General features: G+C 42.2%; 1 protein-coding gene across 3 annotated transcripts in view; it reads right to left on the bottom strand.

Moving 5' to 3' along the window:
• cpne5a (copine Va) overlaps positions 1–19,761 on the bottom strand; it is a 67,135-nt gene extending 47,374 nt beyond the window's left edge. Inside the window, exons 1-7 of one of the 3 annotated variants that reach the window (XM_046397699.1) lie at positions 19,145–19,761; positions 8,215–8,255; positions 7,369–7,415; positions 3,249–3,352; positions 2,102–2,141; positions 1,146–1,160; positions 906–982 (exon numbers count right to left, since the gene is read on the bottom strand). In XM_046397699.1, coding sequence (XP_046253655.1) covers positions 906–982; positions 1,146–1,160; positions 2,102–2,141; positions 3,249–3,352; positions 7,369–7,415; positions 8,215–8,255; positions 19,145–19,254 — 434 coding nt within the window. In that variant the 5' untranslated portion in view covers positions 19,255–19,761. The remainder of the gene's footprint in view (positions 1–905; positions 983–1,145; positions 1,161–2,101; positions 2,142–3,248; positions 3,353–7,368; positions 7,416–8,214; positions 8,256–19,144) is intronic. The other 2 variants (XM_046397702.1, XM_046397701.1) reach the window with 2 other exon arrangements.
• Positions 19,762–20,008: the final 247 nt, after the last annotated feature.

The following is a 20,008-nucleotide window of genomic DNA, read 5'->3' as shown; positions in this document are numbered from 1 at the left end:
AAATTGGGTGTTGCATGAGTCTGGGGTCTCAGCAGAGATCAAGGTGCCCCGCTGAAGCTGCAGAATCAATACTTTTGTCCATCCATGTCTGGGGACTCCTGAGCCTCCTGCCTGCCTATGATGTGGGGAGTGAAGCCTAGTTTACAGCATACTGGTGAACACTGTCTCTTGATCCTGCTCATCCTCTTATTCAACACTGAAGGGCACCGAGCTATGTAATCCAGACCAGTCCCTATGCAGAGTTCACGGTCAACACCAAAGCCCTGTTGTTCACACAAACCCCCCACTGCCAAGGCCAGCACCGCCTCATACTTCACATAGACTGCACTTCACTTTCTCAAACGCAGATATAAGCTTTGATGTTGGTCAGACTGTCCTTCTCAGAAAGACACACATAACTCAAAGAGCCACACACACTTCCATGGGTGCCAGTGGCTTCAGGGCTTTGTATTTCTCTATTTATGGTGAAGTGGGGTTGATAGCACCATGTGTCTCACGCCGACTTCAATCCACTCTCCGTGCTAGATCGCCTCCCTAATGACAGTAATTGCATTGAGGAAGCCCCCGGTCGTGTTCAATTACCCATTCTCTTCCAAGCACACGGTCTAATCTTGGGGTGTAATGCACGATACAGATGGCTCTAGAAGGCAGACATATTCATCACCCCCTCATCATTTCTGGAATGTGTGAAAACTAGCAGGAGAAACATGTCACATTTAAATGGGCTGAAAGGTGGCACTGAGTTTTCATTATCTTATAATATCTGGGAACTCATGCTTGCAAAGTTAAAATTGCTTTGTTTGTCTCCTTGAGAGGATACATAAAGGAAAAAAAACCTCACTGTCTGTTTTTCTTGTCATATGATTATGCAAAATCAGAAAGCGAACGCAGTTCACAACACTCACCCTAGAGGCTTCTCCAGGCGACTGGCAGGTGAGCCCACAATCTCTCCCAGCGTACAGTAGACCTGTCCCAGGAAGTCCTGTCATGAGGGGGGACATAAAGTGGGATGGAGAGAGACGTAGGGCAAAGGATGGGACATTCAAGGTGGATTACGGGGGGTAACAAGGAGAGTCAGTGAGGAGTTAAGTATCGTTATAAGCATTGAACGGTTATAAATTAGGACGTCTGAGGCAGACACGTACGTTAAAGTCGGGTGGCTTCCAGGGTGGAGAAGGAGGAGGAGGAAGAGAGAAAGACCAGGCAGCAGCAGTGACACAACAGAGCATATCATGGAACAGAAGGCACACAACTCAAATACCAGACTGTCATCGACCAAGTGCAAGAAAGAAGCGTAGATATGTGAAGGAGCAGAACGGCAGAGGGTAAAGAGCTGCGCAGTCTGAGAGGAAGAAAAAGGAAAAGTGAAAGAGCACGAGAGAACGGAAGCAATGAAGGCAGAAGACTTTCACACTAGGAACGGATTGTTGCACAATGCAACACAATGCAAGAATACAACAATAAAAGCATCTCAATGACAGAAGCACACCTAATGATGAGGATTTTGGTAGTATGCAAACCAGGGCTGCAAATATATTCTTTATGTGTCTGTATAGTATGAGCAGGAGTCTTTTTATCAAAGCTTTCACCGTAAACATACATTCACTTTAATGAGTTTACCTGAATGTATGTTCCATAATAAAGTGTTGTCCCGTACAGGCAAAACTGCCATTTAAATGACTGTATATTGTTTAGAAAAACTGTATGCTGTCTTAGAAATGAAACTCTAAATTGCAAACAACACAACAGAGCACACAGCGGAACGTGTAGAAAAGCTTTGATAGTGATGTGCAATGCTTCATTTCTCATTTTAAAGAAAGTATAATGAGGGTATGCCAGATGCAAACAAAACTCTGATTATTAAGGCTCCGGAGTAATAAAATACCTCTTTTTACAAACTGAAGCAGGTGAAAGGTAAAGAAAAATAAACAATATTTTGGCAGATGAAGTACAATTCACTCATTCTTCCAAAATATATTTGAGCATTTATATGCCATAAACTTTGGTTTGCATAAAACCTACATATAAGAGGCATGCATTAATCACAATTCAAACCAATTTCAGGATCAAATTTGAAGTCAGACTCCCGATCTTCACTTACATGCTTTGCCAGATCTGGACTTTTAGAATCAATATCATACCTGTAATCACAAAGAGAGCACAAATCACAGGGGTAAAGATGTGGGGAGAAAAAAAAACACATCATAAAACCTAGCAGGTTAATACAGACTCTCATAAAAGAATACTGACTGCAGCGCGGACATTTTCTGCCTGTCAATAACACACTTGGGTCATTGTGGGAGCAAAGGGGAGCGGCCAGTGAAAGAAAGGGTAAGCAATAATGTGACGGTTAATTAAGGAAGTCATTCTATAGTTTATGAATGTAATTTCCGTGCTTCGCCTGGGGGGATCGCACTGAAACCAATGCTAAGAAAGTTTTTTGAGCATCTGCCAGTCAAACTTAATGTAAAAGTAATTAAACCTCAGTCACCATGGCTCCCACCTCTGTGATAAAGAGAGATGTAAATGACTAACACTAATTGTGAGGGGATGCACTCCCTCCTTTCCAGTTCCAGAGTCGTATCATGATAACACGCCAAATGAATTCATTAAGTGTCTAAAAATCCTCTGAGACCTGCAGCTCCATCCTGGATAGTCCACTAGGGACGTCACGCTTGAAGGGATGGGGGGTAAAAAAAAGGACAGATTTTTGGAAGCGTATCTCTTCTCCTTGAGGATGGGGGAGAGAGGTGGAAGAATGAACTCTACTCTGCTCTCTCAGATCTCAAAATGAAAACGCACCTTCCTGACCCTCATACTATACTGGCCTTTTCAAGAGGAGGAAGGCTGAAAGAGGAAAGAATGGGGGTTTTTGTGAATTTTATGGGACTTGGCTTCAGACATTTGCTTTGCTTAGCAGCAGGGAGATTAAGTATAAAACTTTACATGAAATATTTATCACCCTTATACCAATCTCCCTTCAACGAAAGACTATTGAGACACCGCACCGATGAATAATTCCACAGGAGAGAGCCGAGCTGGTGACAAGGGAGGGAAGAGAAAGGAGTGAATTGGAGAGAGAAAACAGACAAGAAAGATGGATAGGGGTGAAGGGATAGATGGGGCAGGTGGATGAGGGAGAAGATGTTTTGTGGTGGAAACAATAGGAACAATTAGAGGAGTGGTTTAGGAGAGGGCAGCACCTTGGCATGTGTCCTCAGAGGACCGGATCAAATGGAATAACTCACACGTCAAAGCGCAGGTTCTGTTTCTCCTCAAAGAAGTAGTCCAGGATGTACTTCCTGACAAAGTCTGGGTTTAGCGTGTTGTCTATCACCTCTGTTCTCCCAAACTAGATAGAGAACCATGAGAGAAGCGAGGGAAAAAAAGACAGATGGAGGAAGATGTGAGAACGTTGCTTTGAAATGATACATCATGCAGTCACACAGAAACTACATCTACAGTTCTTTTGCCTCATCCCACCCCCTCCATCTTCCCTTGGCAACCATGTGAACTCGAGGCTTTGGATAAGCTCGTATTTGATTAACAGAAGTCAGTGGCAGCTCTTCTTCACCCCTTCTCATTGTGCTGGGAGAGCAAGCTTGAGGAAAGCACTTTATTGAGTCCAATTACACTCATTTAATTAATACCACATTAACATCACTGTTGCTCTCAAAGTCTCAAGGGGCTCAGGATGAGAGGATGACGAGACAAAGGCAAAGAAAAATAGTGACTTTCACATTTTATCTTCACACATGGCAAGTGTCGTAAATGATGGGAAGATGGGAAACTATAGCTCCCTGGTATTAAGAAGAAAATGGGAACCTGCCAGCACAGACGCTGAAAAAAAACATTTGTCAGTGTCACAGAGCAAGACCATCTGATGAGTTGATGTGCTGATAAACAAATCAACAGACACAGAAAGTGCTGCACCTCTCACACAAGCACATTAATTGTATCCAGAATGAATAATTCAGAGTTAGAGAACTGATGTTAAGCTGCATAAATAAAAGATCCCCAGTAGAAAGAAAATGACACAGTGAATTAATAATCGCAGTGTTTGGGCTTAATGAGGAGATCAAACAGCAGGATTACAGGCTCACACCTTTGTGATTACATCCAGCAGGGGTACAACTCAAAATGGGACTTAAAGCTGCAGTGATTCTTATTCAATTCACTTGCTGTCAAATTCAATGAAATGTCTCCTGATGGTCCTCTAGCTGTCGTACTGTGTGCATGAGCTGAGAGAAAACATGGTGTTCGTGTACAGCCAGACTCGGCCCAAGTCACACAACACGATATCACTCAATCTGCAACAGAGCTAGACAATGATACTAAATAACTATCTTCCCAAGACTGGAGATATAACCTTGTCAGCTTGGTATAAAGATGGAGTTGCTACAGCAGACAACATTCTGTGTCCTTGGACTAACTTGTCTTTACAGGCAGCAGATGTTCTTTTTTTCCACCTTTATTTATTTATTCATTTAGTCTTCAGTCTGTCAGCTTGACCAGTTGTTTGTGTCACTGCACTGGCAATGCTCAACCATGACTTGGGGGAGGGATGTGTTTGTTTGGCTGTTGAGTCCAAATATCAACCATCTCCTTTCCACTGTGGACTCCACCTGTAACAGTTGACTTTTAAGGGATGAACACCTATGCCAGTGCAAAAACAGTTAAACTGGATTGTGTGTAACATATGACAGTGTGAAAATGTGGGTCTGCTTAAGTGTATCCTTGAATCAAACAAAAGTATGTGTTTAAACCTATACATGTTTAACTGCAGTGTTGGACTACATCTCCTCTTGCTCTTCCTCTTCATCCCCGTCAGACAGCGCGAGAGCTTCCTTCCAGCAGATGCAAAGGAGGTGAAAGCTCCACTGAGCAAACAGGAGCCTGCTTCAGTGACAGGAGTTGAATGTGGCAGCAGGTGTGGGGCAGAAGCATATTCAATTTGGTCTCAGGAAAAAAACTTAACAAAGGAAGAATTAGCACCAAAGCAAAGAACAGCTGCATGAGGAAATAGCAGAACGTCCAATCCACACATTACTCTTACATGTGCAAAAACACATTCAGCGAAGCTGCAGAGCTCCACAATTAACTATCACTCCCCCTTCCCCCGCCCCCTAAAAATGAGAGGCATATCTGGGTGCTTGAAGCGTGCACTTTCTTCTTCTCTTCCGGCACCAATGCGAGCGGCAGCATCTCCAGTAGCCCTTGAATTTCCCTCGGGATCAATAAAGTAAGTATCTATCTATCTATCTATCTATCTATCTATCTATGTATCTACTTCTTCATCTCCAATAGCCCTAACTAGGATGAACTGAGAGCCAAAACATGAGAAAATTCATCTTGGCAAAGAGTTTAACGTCTAGGAGTTCGGCTGGAAGTGGAAAGGCCAAACTTTGCTCCAATTTAGGGAGGTTGTATTGTGCCATCTGCTCAGTTGAGTGACAGCGGTACAAAGAGAAAACCTGCCATGCTCTCGCAGTAATTGCAAATGAGTTGAGGGAGTTGAAGATTAAGATTTAAAGTCATGTGGTAACAGACTGTCACAGCTACAGCTTTATATCAACTGTGGAAAGAAAATTAGTCAGTGGGGCACATGTGTCAAATGGAACTGATGAGGGCATCCTCTTGGAATCAAAACACAATTTACCCATAAACATTTATCTTCCTACTCTTCTCTTAAAGGAGAAGCAGTCAGTATGGGAGTGTGTATGTCCCACAGAGGAGTAATTGGATTACAGACAGTTGAAAGGTGCTCCAAACTACCATATCTAGTCTCAGGAGAACAAACACATATTACATGACAGAGGGGGGAAAGGAGGCGCTTAGCTTTATCAATACCGCACAGCTTGACTCTGCTGCTCACAAAAGCAGCTTTCGTCGGCAGTAAACACATGTGCCCGTATCCCTTTCAGGGAGAGACGCTCAGGCTGCACCCACAGTTTGTAAGCTTGAGGTGGGGCGGCGTAACCGGAGGTGACAGGTGTAGGAGGCTCTTCCAACCTGAATGCTGCACTTGATGCTTGTCTACATTTGCATGTTAATCAAGAAAAAACTGCTCTCTGGCTTCATCAGAATAATATCACTGTGTTGCTATGAGCACCGAGGTTTGCTTTTTGGAACTCAAGGCCAGCTGAGTTGTCTTGTAAAGCTTGTGAGCAAAATTATAAACAGCCACCAAGCTCAAGCATTATGTGCTCCATTGCAATTCAAAGTAAAGCAATGAAACCCTGTCTCAACCAGGTGCCATTTCTCTGAAAGACTCAGCTCACTCAGTTAATCAGCTAATCAGTTAAACAATTGATCTAACTTCCAATCAATGCAAACAGGTTAGTAGAAACGACAATCACATCTGACAAGTAATCACCATTTACATGATAAAATCGATAACCTCTGGAGTCTTGAGCAGTTGGCCAGCAGAGAGTCTTGGTTTTAGGACCAGGTTAGGCTTAAGGTGTAGGTTAAGGCTATGGCCACAGTTACATTATGTCAGTGACTGTCCTCAGGTGAAACATTAGTGAGTCTGTGGGTTGTTTGCTCTCATCCGTTATATAAATCCACATCACCAAGCTGTGCTGCAGCACTAAAACCTCCTTCCCTTTTTTGAAAGCCCCACCAACCAAAACACACTTTATAAATGAAACCTTTATATCACAGAGCTGAGCATTTCCCAGTGTTAAATCTGTTGTGTCACATTAGTGTGCACCAGCATGACACAAAGGTCTCTGTGGAGTCAATAAACATAGTACTCCCATTCAATCAAAAAAGGATTTGAGTGTGTAAAGTATCTGTCTTCCTGTTAGGCAGCATGTGTGCACAGTATTGATTGTGTTATACATCTCTGACTTGGCTGGCTTTTGAGGTTTTGAAAAAAGTGTTTCATATTTGCAAAGAATGGTTGGGCTATCTGAGGAATGTCAAAGAAAAAATCTTAAATTATATTCTCCATTCAGGTGTAATTCATGTTGCCAATTCTGAATGTCCATCCATCGAGATTACAGGGAGAATAACAATCCCAGAAGGACACTCTGTCTCACCTCGAGCTGTGTCTTCTACTTTATCGGCCTCTCTGGTCTAATTAAGGCCCAGTGGCCAACAGCCATGGGGGACTCTGACACAGAGGCAAATCTTTATTGATACAAGTAGCTGTCACTTTAATCAGCCAATCAGTCACAGCTAAATGTGAGCTGGCCAGCGCGTGGATGTTCGCGGGGTCAATCAATTGCAAATGATTGGCACTCATAGCATTTACCTCAAGACAGAGGAGGGGAGGAAGGATAGGGTGGGGGGTTTAAACAGAGAGCAGGCTGTCATAGGCTGATCAACCTGTGTTGACAGAGGGACAGTGTGATCTCTTACCTCTCTCCATTGTTTGGACTCCACACCCTGTGTGTACAACACAACCACTGTGAGGATGCAGAGGGGGAAAGAGAGAGCAAAGGAATACATTGTCATTAGACAGTCTCAATCAAGCATCCTGCTTCTTCAGTCAGTGTTTGTTTTGTTCCTTCTCTGCTGACACTCGTCATTAATTATCCTGCCATGCCTTCACAACATAATGAAGTGCCAAGCTTGATGATGCTGCAAGGCATCACATTCTAGGTATGATATCCACATGCAAACAGAAGCTCAAAAGCAAGACTGGAGACACCTACAGCACAATTTAAGCCGTGCAATCAAAACACAATTTCTTAACGGTGGGATTCTCCCGATTCCTATTTGATTTCTGGCAAACAAGACATGACCCGTCATATATTGCAAAGGTTTGTCTTCAGGCAAATACAAAACAGGGCGAGGGTGATATTTTTCCAGGAGCTTATTTACACAAAGGGCTTGAACCTCCTCCCTATTATGTAAAATGTCTCCTCCATTCTTTATCCTCCAGGGAGTTTCAAAGAAAATGCCTTTATGGCGAATTCCTCTCACCAAAAGACACCCATTTGTATTCAAAGGCTGCTGTTTATACCCTGCATGCATTAAGGTACTTTCTGTGGCTCTAAGTGAAGAAAGGTTGTCACATTACTGTGCAAATGATATGCAGTTATTGAAGGAACACTTTGAAAAAGCAGAGTAAACTGAATCAAAGTTAAGCTCAGCAAAAGTAAAAAGTGAAGGTTCGCAAAAGCAGACGAGGTGTCACTGAACCTTATCCTGAGCAAGGAAAAGCTAAGGTGCAATTAGCATCGTAACAAGCAGAAAACTTACATGGGTCGGATTTGGAGAAAGTGTCTCGGTCCAGCAGATTCCTGTAAAAGAAGAACACATCAGAATCTCATTCTAGTCCAGTACGTGCTTGATATGCAGGCAGCATGATATTCAAGACAGCTGTGGAACAACTGGGAAGTTCAATCTGATTTTGTACACATATGTAAATCCTCTCTTACAGTACACAAAGAGCTACAACATAATCGCATGGTAATTCATAACCACATTAACCACAAACCATACCGTCCTTGAGTTTTCTTTCTAAGTGAGCGGTACAATAAACACATTAAAGCTCAGTGAAAGGACACAGAGGACACAGAAGCAGAGGTGCCAGTGAAAACATGGGCACCATTGATTAAAAAAAAAAAGTTTTGCCTCTAAAAAGCATTAGGAGAGGGCCCTCAAAGAGTTAAAGCAAGGCATCTGGAGATTGACTTGAAGACGTTTCACTGCTAATCCAAGCAGCTTCATCGGCTGCCCCTAGGAGAGGGCAAACTTTTGCCAAGGCTCCACAGTACTCTGCACTTATTCTAATAAAATAAAATGTTGATTTTTTTATCTATATGTGTTTGAATTGATTTAAAAACACACAAAAAGACAGTCAATAACAATATGTACACATCAGATACTGGTAGTAGTTCAGGGCAGAACAGCCAAAATATTTTTTAAAAAAACTGTCAATCTCAAAATGATGCATTTTGAAAAAAATTCATCTGTATTTGTTCTTAAGTCAGTGGCCTTGCATTCCACTAAATTTGATCCAAATCTGTTGATTCATTGTTTAAGAAAAAACAGTAACAAAAACAATTTTGTTATGGTTTGGGGTTTTATTTATTTCCTGTTTTGGTCTACATTTCCTGTGTTATTTTCCATCTTTGTCACTGTAGTTTAGTTTCACCTGTCCCTGATTAGCCTTTCCTCTCTACTGCATTTAATGTGCTTCCACTCATTCTTTGCCATTTTGTTTCACACCAATGGTCCAGCCTTTCCTTTTCATTGTTCCCAGTAGTCTGTAAGCCTATTGTAGTTTTTGTCATCATTAAATCATTTGAACTGCACCATTTTTGACTTTAATTTAACAGTCACATGGGACATTTTTTTGTATTGAGTGCTCATGGTTTTTACTTTAAGTATATCTATTAGTATATTTTTCAGATTATACTTCTATGCTAACATTTTAAATACAGGATTTGTAACAGAAATTTGACTGCGTGGCAAACTGTTAGTTTGGTTCTGGGTGAGTGGTTTGGTTGCAGCACTCTAACGCATTCAATTTCATTCAATTTTATTTAAAGTGCCAATTCATAACAGAGTTATCTGAAGACACTTTACAGGTGTGTAAACAACACATTCAAAAAAAAAAAGAAGAGAATCAGAGAGAAACAGGTCCCAGGGCAAAACCCCACACTGAGTAAGCAAATATAGTAACGCATATGTGGTATGGGTCAATAAATGTGAAACTTCTGGTGGACCACCAGGTAAGGAACTTTTATTACAATGAATGGTGGGTATCCAGTTCTCTTAATATGTCCATGACACCATGGGGGAAAATGTGTCATCCACACACAATCAGCTCTACTGCAGTTTGGCACTGCAGAGTGAAGCTGAGGAGTTGTAATGTTTTTGCCACAGTGAATCTGACTTCAGGGCAAAAAGCAGCAGGCCACAACATGGAGTACGTACAAGGATTTGGTTCATTATTCACAGCAACATGGTTATATCAATATATTTGGCAGGTCCATAAGTATGCATCCCTCGGCTTGGGGCTAGAATCAAAGCTCATGTAGCATCCATGGGAGCATCCTTAAGTCCCTACAGAGGAGTGCTTCAAGTGATCTTATTAGTATCAACCATGTAGGAGCAATACAGATCCCTGAAACTCACTGAAACTGAAAAGAAACAGCAACTGCGATTTGCTCATTGACTCATTCAAGAGCCACAATCAGCATTAATATTATGCATTCATTTTTAGCCTCTTCCAGACTGAATTCTGGTTTTTTAGAAGGGAATTTCTGACAGTTTCCACTCACAACTCGAGTCATTCCCATCCCCTTTTCCTTCTGTCACTTTAAAACATCCAGTAGAGCAGATATTACCTAAACACAAGACAGTGCTACCATCAATCACTTCATTTATCGTTTACATCAGAGACATTTTCCAGATGGTCTCAATGATCTCATTAGCATATCAGTATAATGCCTAAAAATAGGTCTTGTTTCTGCTTTGTGATTGTGAGCAGTGCCTATATAAAACATGCAGTTGAGAACAATCCTCACCCCTTTAGACGACAGCAGGATTTCAATGAATATAGATGAGGTCTTGGGACTGAATCCAAGCAACAGGACATCATTCATGTACATGTAATACTGCATTCCTGGATACAAAATCTTCTCTCATAAGGAAACCTGGGGGGATAACAGATGCAGCTTGGTTTGGTATTAGCCTTGGGCTGACCTGACTACATTTGGAACATTGTCAGTATAATTATCACTGTAGATAACAATGCCATCCATGACTAACTGCCTCTGTGTATCCACCTGTTACTGTCTGGCATCCATTACCCTCCAACAATTAGCCTGTCCATCACTCTATCCCATCTCTCAGTGCGGTAGAGAGCTAGAAAACATGACATACCTTTCCCCTTTCAGGTTACCTTGGAAAACAAGCCTTCATTCGAGTTGTTTAACCTCACTTTGCTCTCATGGAACATTTCTGTTTCAAGAAGAAATGATTATTTTATAGATTTATGCACCAGCATAACTTAATCCACCATACTGATGTGCACATGGCCAGAGAAGACACAACATTGCTGCAGGATGGGCATCAAAACCTCAGATAATCCGTCTGTTTTCACTGAAGCAACGTTGCCTATTTGAAAAGTAAACTCCCTCTCTCTTCAAACCTCAGTGGGATAAGAGATCATTATCCCAAAAGCTGATGTGGAGAAAGTATGTATGTGAAGATGAAGTTCATTGAAAGTAGGACAAAAGTAATTAGATTCAGCTACTTTTCATCCACACCACATTTCATGCACCAGCCTCGTCTCATATTGTAGCACTTCTGAGATCACTATGACCATCTACAACGTGAAACATGTGAAGGGAAACTTTCCATATTACTTTTCATCTCACCACCTTCATTAAAAGTGAGCGCAATAATCTCCTCTTGTCACTTTAGCATTTAGTATTTCATCAATTGTGAAGCAAAAGTCTGGAATGCATTATAAGATGTATGTAGTACAAACAAAACTACAAGAAATGCAATTTAGTTTCACTTGAGAAATAAAGACAAATGTCATTTTAATAGCTTTCTTTCTCTGTGCGATCATCCCTGACATAGCAGTGTTTGTTTATTTATCGACAAATTAAGCTTGTAGTTATTGGTTATGCACATTTTAATTAATAAGTCAGGTAAATCTGTGTTAGCATCATCCAATCAGTGCATGTGCTCTGAAATCAAATGTGCACTCACTCTGGCTGTATAAAAGTGTCATAAATGTATGTAGTTTGGTTAAAATATTGATAAATGTTCCCACTACAGTGAAAAGTGTAAAAGAGGTTTGACCTCTAAAACATGGCTAGCTGCTGAACTCTAATTTAAGAGAATATATCAGGAGCACATGTTCCCTCTTGGTCAGATCCCTGGAGATATTTTAGCAGCTTCTTGGTCCATGTGGCTGACTATTAATGCAGTCCCTTAATTCTCCTCCACTTTCTTAGAGTTGTCAAAACCATAATTGGCACCTTGGAGAAATAGCACCTAATTCAGCGGAACATGGTTTTCAAATAGTCTTGAATCTGGCTGGCCAGATCCAGTATGAGCTGCTGCTTCATTGGCTCTTAAAGGACACAACAAATGCAAGCCTGAAAGTCAAGTCTCTGGCTGAGAGGGAGGAAAATCTAATCTCTATTACATTAGAGACAAAGGGAGATGGCTGGGAGGAAAAAGTGAAGGATGGTGTCGCTTCACTTTCTCTATCGCCCTATGGCCTTCTCTTTTTGACTGAGGACAGACATCTTTTTTCCACTCACACACCACGGGGTCAGTAGGTCTACTTTTTGTCTAATATACCTTTAAGCAGCTTCTCAGGGTTCAAAGGGTCAGAGGAGCAAACAGTGGAGATATATGCTGCTGCTGCTGCTGCAGAGGTCTGCTGACCCTGTATCCCATTATTTAGACTGAAATATTCAGGTTTCCTTGAGGGCATTTTTGTAATTTGTAAAATAAAAAATAGTAATAATAATAATAACAAAATAAAATAAAAATTGGTATATTATGCAGGAAAGATCATCAGATACACTGGCATGTTAAGAAGGGCTGCTGCTAAAATTAAAAGAAACAAATTAAAACACAAACTGATCAAATCGCATACACTTCTGCATTTCATTACTGGAAATGATCTCTGCTTGCACTGCATAACTGAATCCCCCAGGATGGAAACAGATGATGATACAGTGTAATGTTAGTTTTGTCTGGATCTCAAACACTCCCCTCCATTACATTCAACGCACAATCTTGTCTCTTTATTAGTGACAGACCCATCTGCTGACCTTCACTGCGGTGGCACCAGGTGTCTTCTTTTCCTCCTCCATCTGTTTAATTATTCAGTTTCTGTTAAACCTGGGATCTCTCCAGGTCGACAATACCTGCAGCAGAGCACTCCCTGGGCGGTCATCTTGCTGGCAGTGACAGAATATCAGTCATAAAACTGCTCTTTTGCAGGTATAATAAATGAGAATGCACATATGCTGGGGCTCTCTGTTTCAGACCGGCTTTTGGTGTGTGACTAATGTCCAACTCGGGAATAATACTGCAGTTAATTGCATGCAGTAACAGCTCGGGATTTGTGCAAAGAAAGGTCTCTTTTTTGTGTGTGAGGAGCTAAGGGAGATGCACACACTGATACTACATGGCTGTTATAACACTGGCAGAGCACTTTGCACCTGGCCTACTGTGAATTCACGCCAATTTCCCTTCATCTCTCCGTTCCATTTGAAAAAACCCAAGCTGCAAATATTCTTTGCAGGCACACACTATCCATGTACTTTACAGTGCTGGCAAACACAAAGCACATTTTATTGTACACTAGGAAACGAATCAGGCACAGTAAAGCACTGCTAAGCTCATACATATCTGGGCTTTGAAATGACAATAACTGATCATTAAATCAAGACAGGGAAAGGAAACTCAGCATGGATTCAATCAAGTGTGGAGCAGAGAGAGCAGGGTCACTTTCAGAAGAGATCGTGATAATAAAGCACAAAAAAAACCCTCTCAAAGTATAACTGATTATGTTAGTGAGGGAAAAGACGGCTGTGAGCATATAGGGTGGATACGAGGAGCTGTTGAGTCTCTATAGGTGAAAGCAGCACACAGCAGGCAGGTGATGGCAAACCGTAATGAGCATGAACTGGCAAACGCTAACTGGCATTGTAAGTATTCTGAGCAATGTCCACCTTACGACACACACACACCTATTCACTTAGACACATACACTAATTAACCTGGAAATAAATCTCCTTGAGTTTCACAGCAGATAACCTGAGAACTGTGGTTTCATCTGGTTTCATGAGATGGGAGTTATGGCAGCAGTTCCCAGATCAGTCCAATATATAATGTGTAGAATAATTTGTTTGCTGTCGTATTGAATTGTGTGTGGTAACCACACAACACATGTGGACATCAACACAAGTGCTGACCTAAGCATATGCACTTTATATAGCCATTTTATCCATGTATATTGATAAATTCAAATTCATTTGAATTTGTTTCACAGAATTTAGTGTTTTACATTTTAGAGTCGTTTACACTGTCAACAAAGTGAAACTAATATGTGTTTCCTGATATCTTCTATGTTTTCCTTACACGGTGCTTTCCTTAACATGATGCTGCTTCCTAGTGGACATCTACGTTACACCCACAGTCGTAGTGAGCACATTCAGAGGTCTGGAACCAGGCTACAACAGACCTTACACGGTATCCCTCATATTAGGCTCATGAAGAGTTTTAACACTTGAAATGATCTGATACAGGCTGATGTTTTCTTAAGGATTGTTACTTTGTTGTAGGTCTTCTGTTGGTCCTATCATGGCAGTGAAACACAGGAAAAACAAAATCACTGTTTGTGTGTCAAAACCAGCAAGTTTGTTTTTCACTCAGCCAGCAACACAACTTGAACCACATCAAGCATATCTTGTACTTGTTCAATCTGAAGGAATCCAACACTCATGAGACACAAACTTAAAATTAGACAAACTAGCAGCTTCTTCAGAAGACTGTAATCATTTCACAGCTTTGCTGCTTGTGGTTGGTTTTATCTTGTACAACTCACACGTTTTGACTGATAATTTCCCTACAGTGAAAATTAATTGTATTTGTACACACACACACACACACATACACACACAGTCTCACCCACTCTGGCAGAAATGTGCCTTTTGGCTACTGTATAACACATCCACCATAATGTATCTAACAGAAAAATCACTGACAATCAGTAGCTTTTTCAGGCCTTCGGCTGAGGCTGTCAGCACATGAAGAGACCTTCAACATACGCAACACAATGCGGTGAAAACTCTGACCGAACAACATGTCATATTTTGTGCAAATCTGCCACCAGCTCTCACATTTACCAAGACAAGCTGTGATGTTAGGTCAAATATTCCCCGACACAGAAATCCACTAACACACTCTGCTGACCCTTAAGGTTCTCTGAAAATAGCGACAAAAGCAGCTTGATACTTCTGAGCCAAGAGGGACCGCTTTGATTTCTTATTGCAACGCCACATTCTTGACTTTTCCTGTCATTCCAATCAACACTTTTAGATGACACGGGCTACATGCAGAGTGTTATAACCCACTCCCATGGCACCACAACTGTGTTTCCATGGGATCTCCCTTGGCTGTCATGGATCCCAAATGAGAATATATTAATAACACTGACACAACCACAAGCCAAGTGTCTGAGATCAAAACTCATTTTCACTGTGTCAGGGGTTCATGCATAATTATCCGCTTCATCGACCTGTGAGACTCGCCTGCTGCAATCTTAACATCCCCAAAATTGGAAAAAAAGGAATCTGCCTCCTGTTGGCACCCTCGTGTATCTCAGTCTCGATGCCCAAAGCAGATGCGACACATCACTCACACACACAAGCAGAAGCTTAACTGCAAGCTCGCTCCAGGTCAGTCTTAACACAGAACACGATATGAAAAGAGCAGCACAGTAAAAACACTGCAAATTGAAATTTCTCTCTTACTCAGAGAGATCTGTTATTAATATTTTATGCTCTTACACAATACAAACTAGTTCAGTTCAAACTTGCTCTCAGCTGGGGCAAAACAAAAGGATGTTTTAACCAGAAAAACCAGCCCACTGGGTCCAACTGAATGGGTAACAAAGACTGAATGAGATCAACAGCTACAGCTAAATTTGAACAAACTATATGTTGTTGAACAGCTTGAATCCCAATTGCTCTGCTCAAGCAATTGTTTTTGACAGATTGAGCAGCGGCACCACACATCCCAGTCGTCCTGATGATTTCATTAGGTGTCCCCCCTCTGCTGCAATGATTGCCTCAGAAAGAGTTCAGATCAAGAGGCTTGCTGCAAGTTTTCAGACTGACCCCAGAGGAGCAGCAATCAGTGGCCTTGTGCACCAGGGATCCTCTCGCACGAGCATTTGTCACAGGATGCTGGCAGTCATGTGACCTCTTGGTGTGTTTCACCAGGTAATGAATCCCTCTGGAGCAGAGTGGCCTGGTTGAGTTAGATACCCCTAGCTATGGAATGCATTGATTGGATGCAGTGCTTCTCTAATCAATCTATCACAGCAAATGAATGGTTACAATGAGATCCAAAGCATCAGCAGAGAACAGGAGGGACAAGATGCTGTGCCTTCGTCCTGACGAAATGGGCGATGGGGGCTGATAAAGTTCGACGTTCAAGCTGTCAGGTGGGAGGCTGAGCACAGCACTAGAGAAGGCGGCTTTGTCAGCCGATTCCACTTTTAACAGCATACCTGTGGTGTGTTTTGACACGTTGCAAAGCGCCAATAAATTTCTATAATATGGCCTCTGTTGATCTGTTTTCAAGTGGGAATGAAATAAAAATAAAATCTACGTTCTTGCACTTGGTGGGTTTCTTAGACTATAATGTACGTAATGTACTCATAGTGACACAGTGTCCAAATCTGAGCTTTTCATCAAGTCACTCTGATAGTTTCTTTCCCCTCACTCTCCTCTAGATGGTAACTACCTAACAAATGAGATGTCCAAAACTAATCTTTCACAACCAAGAAATTCTTTTTTCCCTCACTCTGTTCTGATAAGGGTTGTAAACCTTTGTCAGGGTCGTTAAGCTTATCAACTCTGCTCCCTCATTCTGGCCACATACAGCAAACTATGATTTAAAAAAATCAATACCTACATCATAAATCTGTACTGTGATAAGAATACAGAAACCCAGAAGAAATTTTGTTCATTAAATGGAGATCCACGTGCCTTTGGGGGCTTTGTGATTTTTGTCAGTGTGCACAATTTTTCTGACATTCATTACCAAAACTGTTCTCTTCACAGTGGAAACACAGAGCCGAAGCCCCAGTTTCCCTTAAGTCATTGTACATGGGAACTCTGAGACTGTCTGGTAAGCTGAGATATAGAAAGGACACATTTTACAGTCCAGCAGGATTCACATTTACTACTTTCCTCATAATTAAAGTATGATGTAGCAACCTGCACAGACAACTTATGAAAAATTAATCAAGGCTGCCTAAATATTAACTTACGAACACACTCATTGCTGCCATGTATGACGTGAAGTCGAGCCCGTAGAAGTACCAGGGGACCACTGGTCCTAACCTGCAGAGATGTATTCACTGGCATGAATTTGATAAAGCACATAGAGGCCACTTAAGTTTGAAGAGTCATCTTATTCCTGGGTTGGAGTGTAGCCCTCGCAGCTAAGAAGCAGATGCTCTGGGTTTGGCTCACTGGCTGACCTGTGAGCAAAAATAATCAGAGCCATGGATGGGGAACAATGTGCTATCACAGCGATATGCACTTGTTTTGATAAGGGGTTGTCTGCTTCAGCCCTTCCAGTTTATCAGGGAGCTTGCTGCAATATTGGCAGAGGGTTATGAGAATGCCGGTAGGGACGCAAACCAAAATTCAATTCCATGTGCGCTGCAACCTCAGAGCTTTCAGGCTTGCTAAATCAATTACACAGGGATGTGGAGACTGTGCCTCTCACCCACACGACAACCATAGTTTCTGTGTGTGTCTCCATTGGATGTACCAAATACACATTTGCTGATAAGTAGGAGAAACGGCTGCATGCATGACTTATTTATTTCATGCATGTCCAACTTTCAAGCTGTCCAGTGTTTCATCTTTGTAGCAAACCTCAGAGGTGAAACATAAGCTGCTGTAGCAATCTCCACATGCCACAAAGACAAACAGGCAGGACCTGAAGTCTTTGCATCTAAAACAGACAATGTTTCAAGGCCCAGTGAAAGCAAGAATGATTTTTTCTTTTGTATCAAACTGTGTCCTAGAGCAAGTCTTTGTTTGGAGAGACATTAATGACAGACAAGGGAGCTGCAGAACGACTGAGCCTGAGGGCATCAACACAGATCCCAGCTTAAAGTATGAAGGTCTAAGAGGAAAAACCATTTTTCGTACCAAGAGGGAAACACCGCAAGTCCAGCTGCTACTTTCAACACATTGCTTATGATGCATAAAATAAACTCAACATACTCACACATAACCTAAGCTCCATACGCCAACCTGATACACATGCTAACCACACACACACACCTCACCCAAAGGCTGCACCATCCTCCCAACCTGTCAACTGTATAAAGGTTAACAGATTTGTTTTGAAATGTGACAAATCAATTAATATCCTCAGTTTGTTTTCAGGTCGCCAGGCCACAGCAATTTTGGATTATGTTAAACACTTTCAGAATTTCAAAATGGATAACAAAGCAGCATTTGCTGCAGGAAAAGACAATCAATCAGTATCCCCTCCGGATATCTGGATGAGTGTTTTTGAGAGGAAAGCAGATGAGACAGGAGTGAAGAAAATAATGGCAGCTTTTTTTAGTGGATGAATCTTTGGCTCAAGGCTTTACATGCATTAGTTTCAAAAGCAGTACACAGTGGAGCACATCATTTACATGCATGTAACACTGATGGAGCTACAAAGAGGCAAACACTGTGGATTAATGCAAAAATGACGCACAGCCCAAAACGCTCTGGAAACACACATAAACGCCAATTTCCACGAGAAACGTTAAATAAAACTGTAGTGTCGCCCCAGTTGGAGCTACTACAGGGTATGTTGCACCAGCACCCAGTATAAAGACTCTACCTGCAACCAGCGCTGCCCCGCCCTACCCAGCCGAGGCACTTGCCATCTTTGTAGGAGGGGGCCAGATTCAGTAAAAGGTTAATGGACAACGAGGGCGGTTTGTTTTTTCACGTTTCTGTTTCAAACTGCTGTTGTTGTTGGTGCCTGTCAAGCGGTTATAGCTTCACATGACACGCTGCCTCAGGGGGAACCTCTCAGGCACGCCAACAAACTCTACGACGGTCGATATCTCATGTGGCACGCGACTCGTCGCGCGCAAAACACAAACACAGCGCTCTAGCCTCTCGAGACATCGACCGAGTTATCTGTACGGGCATCAAAGCGTAAATCTTTTCGATAAACATAACAAACAAAAGAGTAAAAGTTTAGAGCGTGCCAGGTTTACGGTCTGCTTCATTGGGGAACATTCTAGGCAAATCTGTTTAAAGTATTTTTCATGAGGGCATGAAACTTGCCGACGGTAAGCTTTATTTTTCTCACAGGAAAACGCACCCAAAGTGCGCGAAGACCCCCAAACCCTGACGCAGTCACAGCAGCATCAGCACCGGAGTGGACTCACCTGCAGGACACGGTGATCTCCACTTTGGTGGCCGGGATGCTCCCACTGATAGGGTCGAAGTCACGGACCGTCGCCGTGGCCTCCACCTTGTCCATAACGTCTCCCTCCATGCGCGCAGGAGACCCAGGCCAGCTCTCCGAGCCGCGTGAGTCCCTCTGAACCTGGAGAGCCGACGGCGTGGAGCCGGAGCGCAGCAGTCGAGCGAACAGAAGCTGAAACGGTCCACACAAACCTTCTAAGTGCTGTCCATTGGACGGGAAACAGCATGGAAAGTTTAATGGGAGGCTGCAGCAGAGCAGGCGATTGATTTGACTGAAGTGGAGTCACATGCCAGGACGCATCGGCACCAACTCCGCTGTTTTCCAGGCAAAGAATGAGCTGTTCTGCCAGTGCAGCGTGTGAAAAGTAAAAGCCGTGAACTCCACCCCTCCTGTCTGCATTCTCCTACATGCGGAGCTGCGACTGACACTCGTTGCAGATTAAAGCTATTGATCTATGGCTGGACGGATCGTTATTTTGCTCCAAATTGGTTTTAAGAGCCTCTAACAGAAAGTAAATAAGCACTGAGGGGCGTGAATATTGAAATGGACTGTATTTTTAGTGCTGATGAATGGAAATAAAATATTATGACAGAACTGTACCATCTATTCAAGGTACAACCTGCTGTCTTGATTTAAGTAACCAGCAGCGCGGATTCCCGTATGTAAAATTACGGCCTTAACGCGAAAAAAAATGTAGCCTATACACTGAACCTGTTAAACCCCACGTGATGGGTGGATAGTTTATTTTCACCTAGTTTTAAAAATTATATTAGTTCCTGCAGAGCAATCGGCTCTTTACGACTAATTGAAAGGCTGCCTGATG

This window comes from Scatophagus argus, chromosome 8 (genome assembly GCF_020382885.2).
Source record: "Scatophagus argus isolate fScaArg1 chromosome 8, fScaArg1.pri, whole genome shotgun sequence".
Classification (NCBI taxonomy): domain Eukaryota; kingdom Metazoa; phylum Chordata; class Actinopteri; family Scatophagidae; genus Scatophagus; species Scatophagus argus.
Note: the sequence above shows the minus strand (reverse complement) of the source record. Positions and strands in the feature narration are given on the sequence as shown.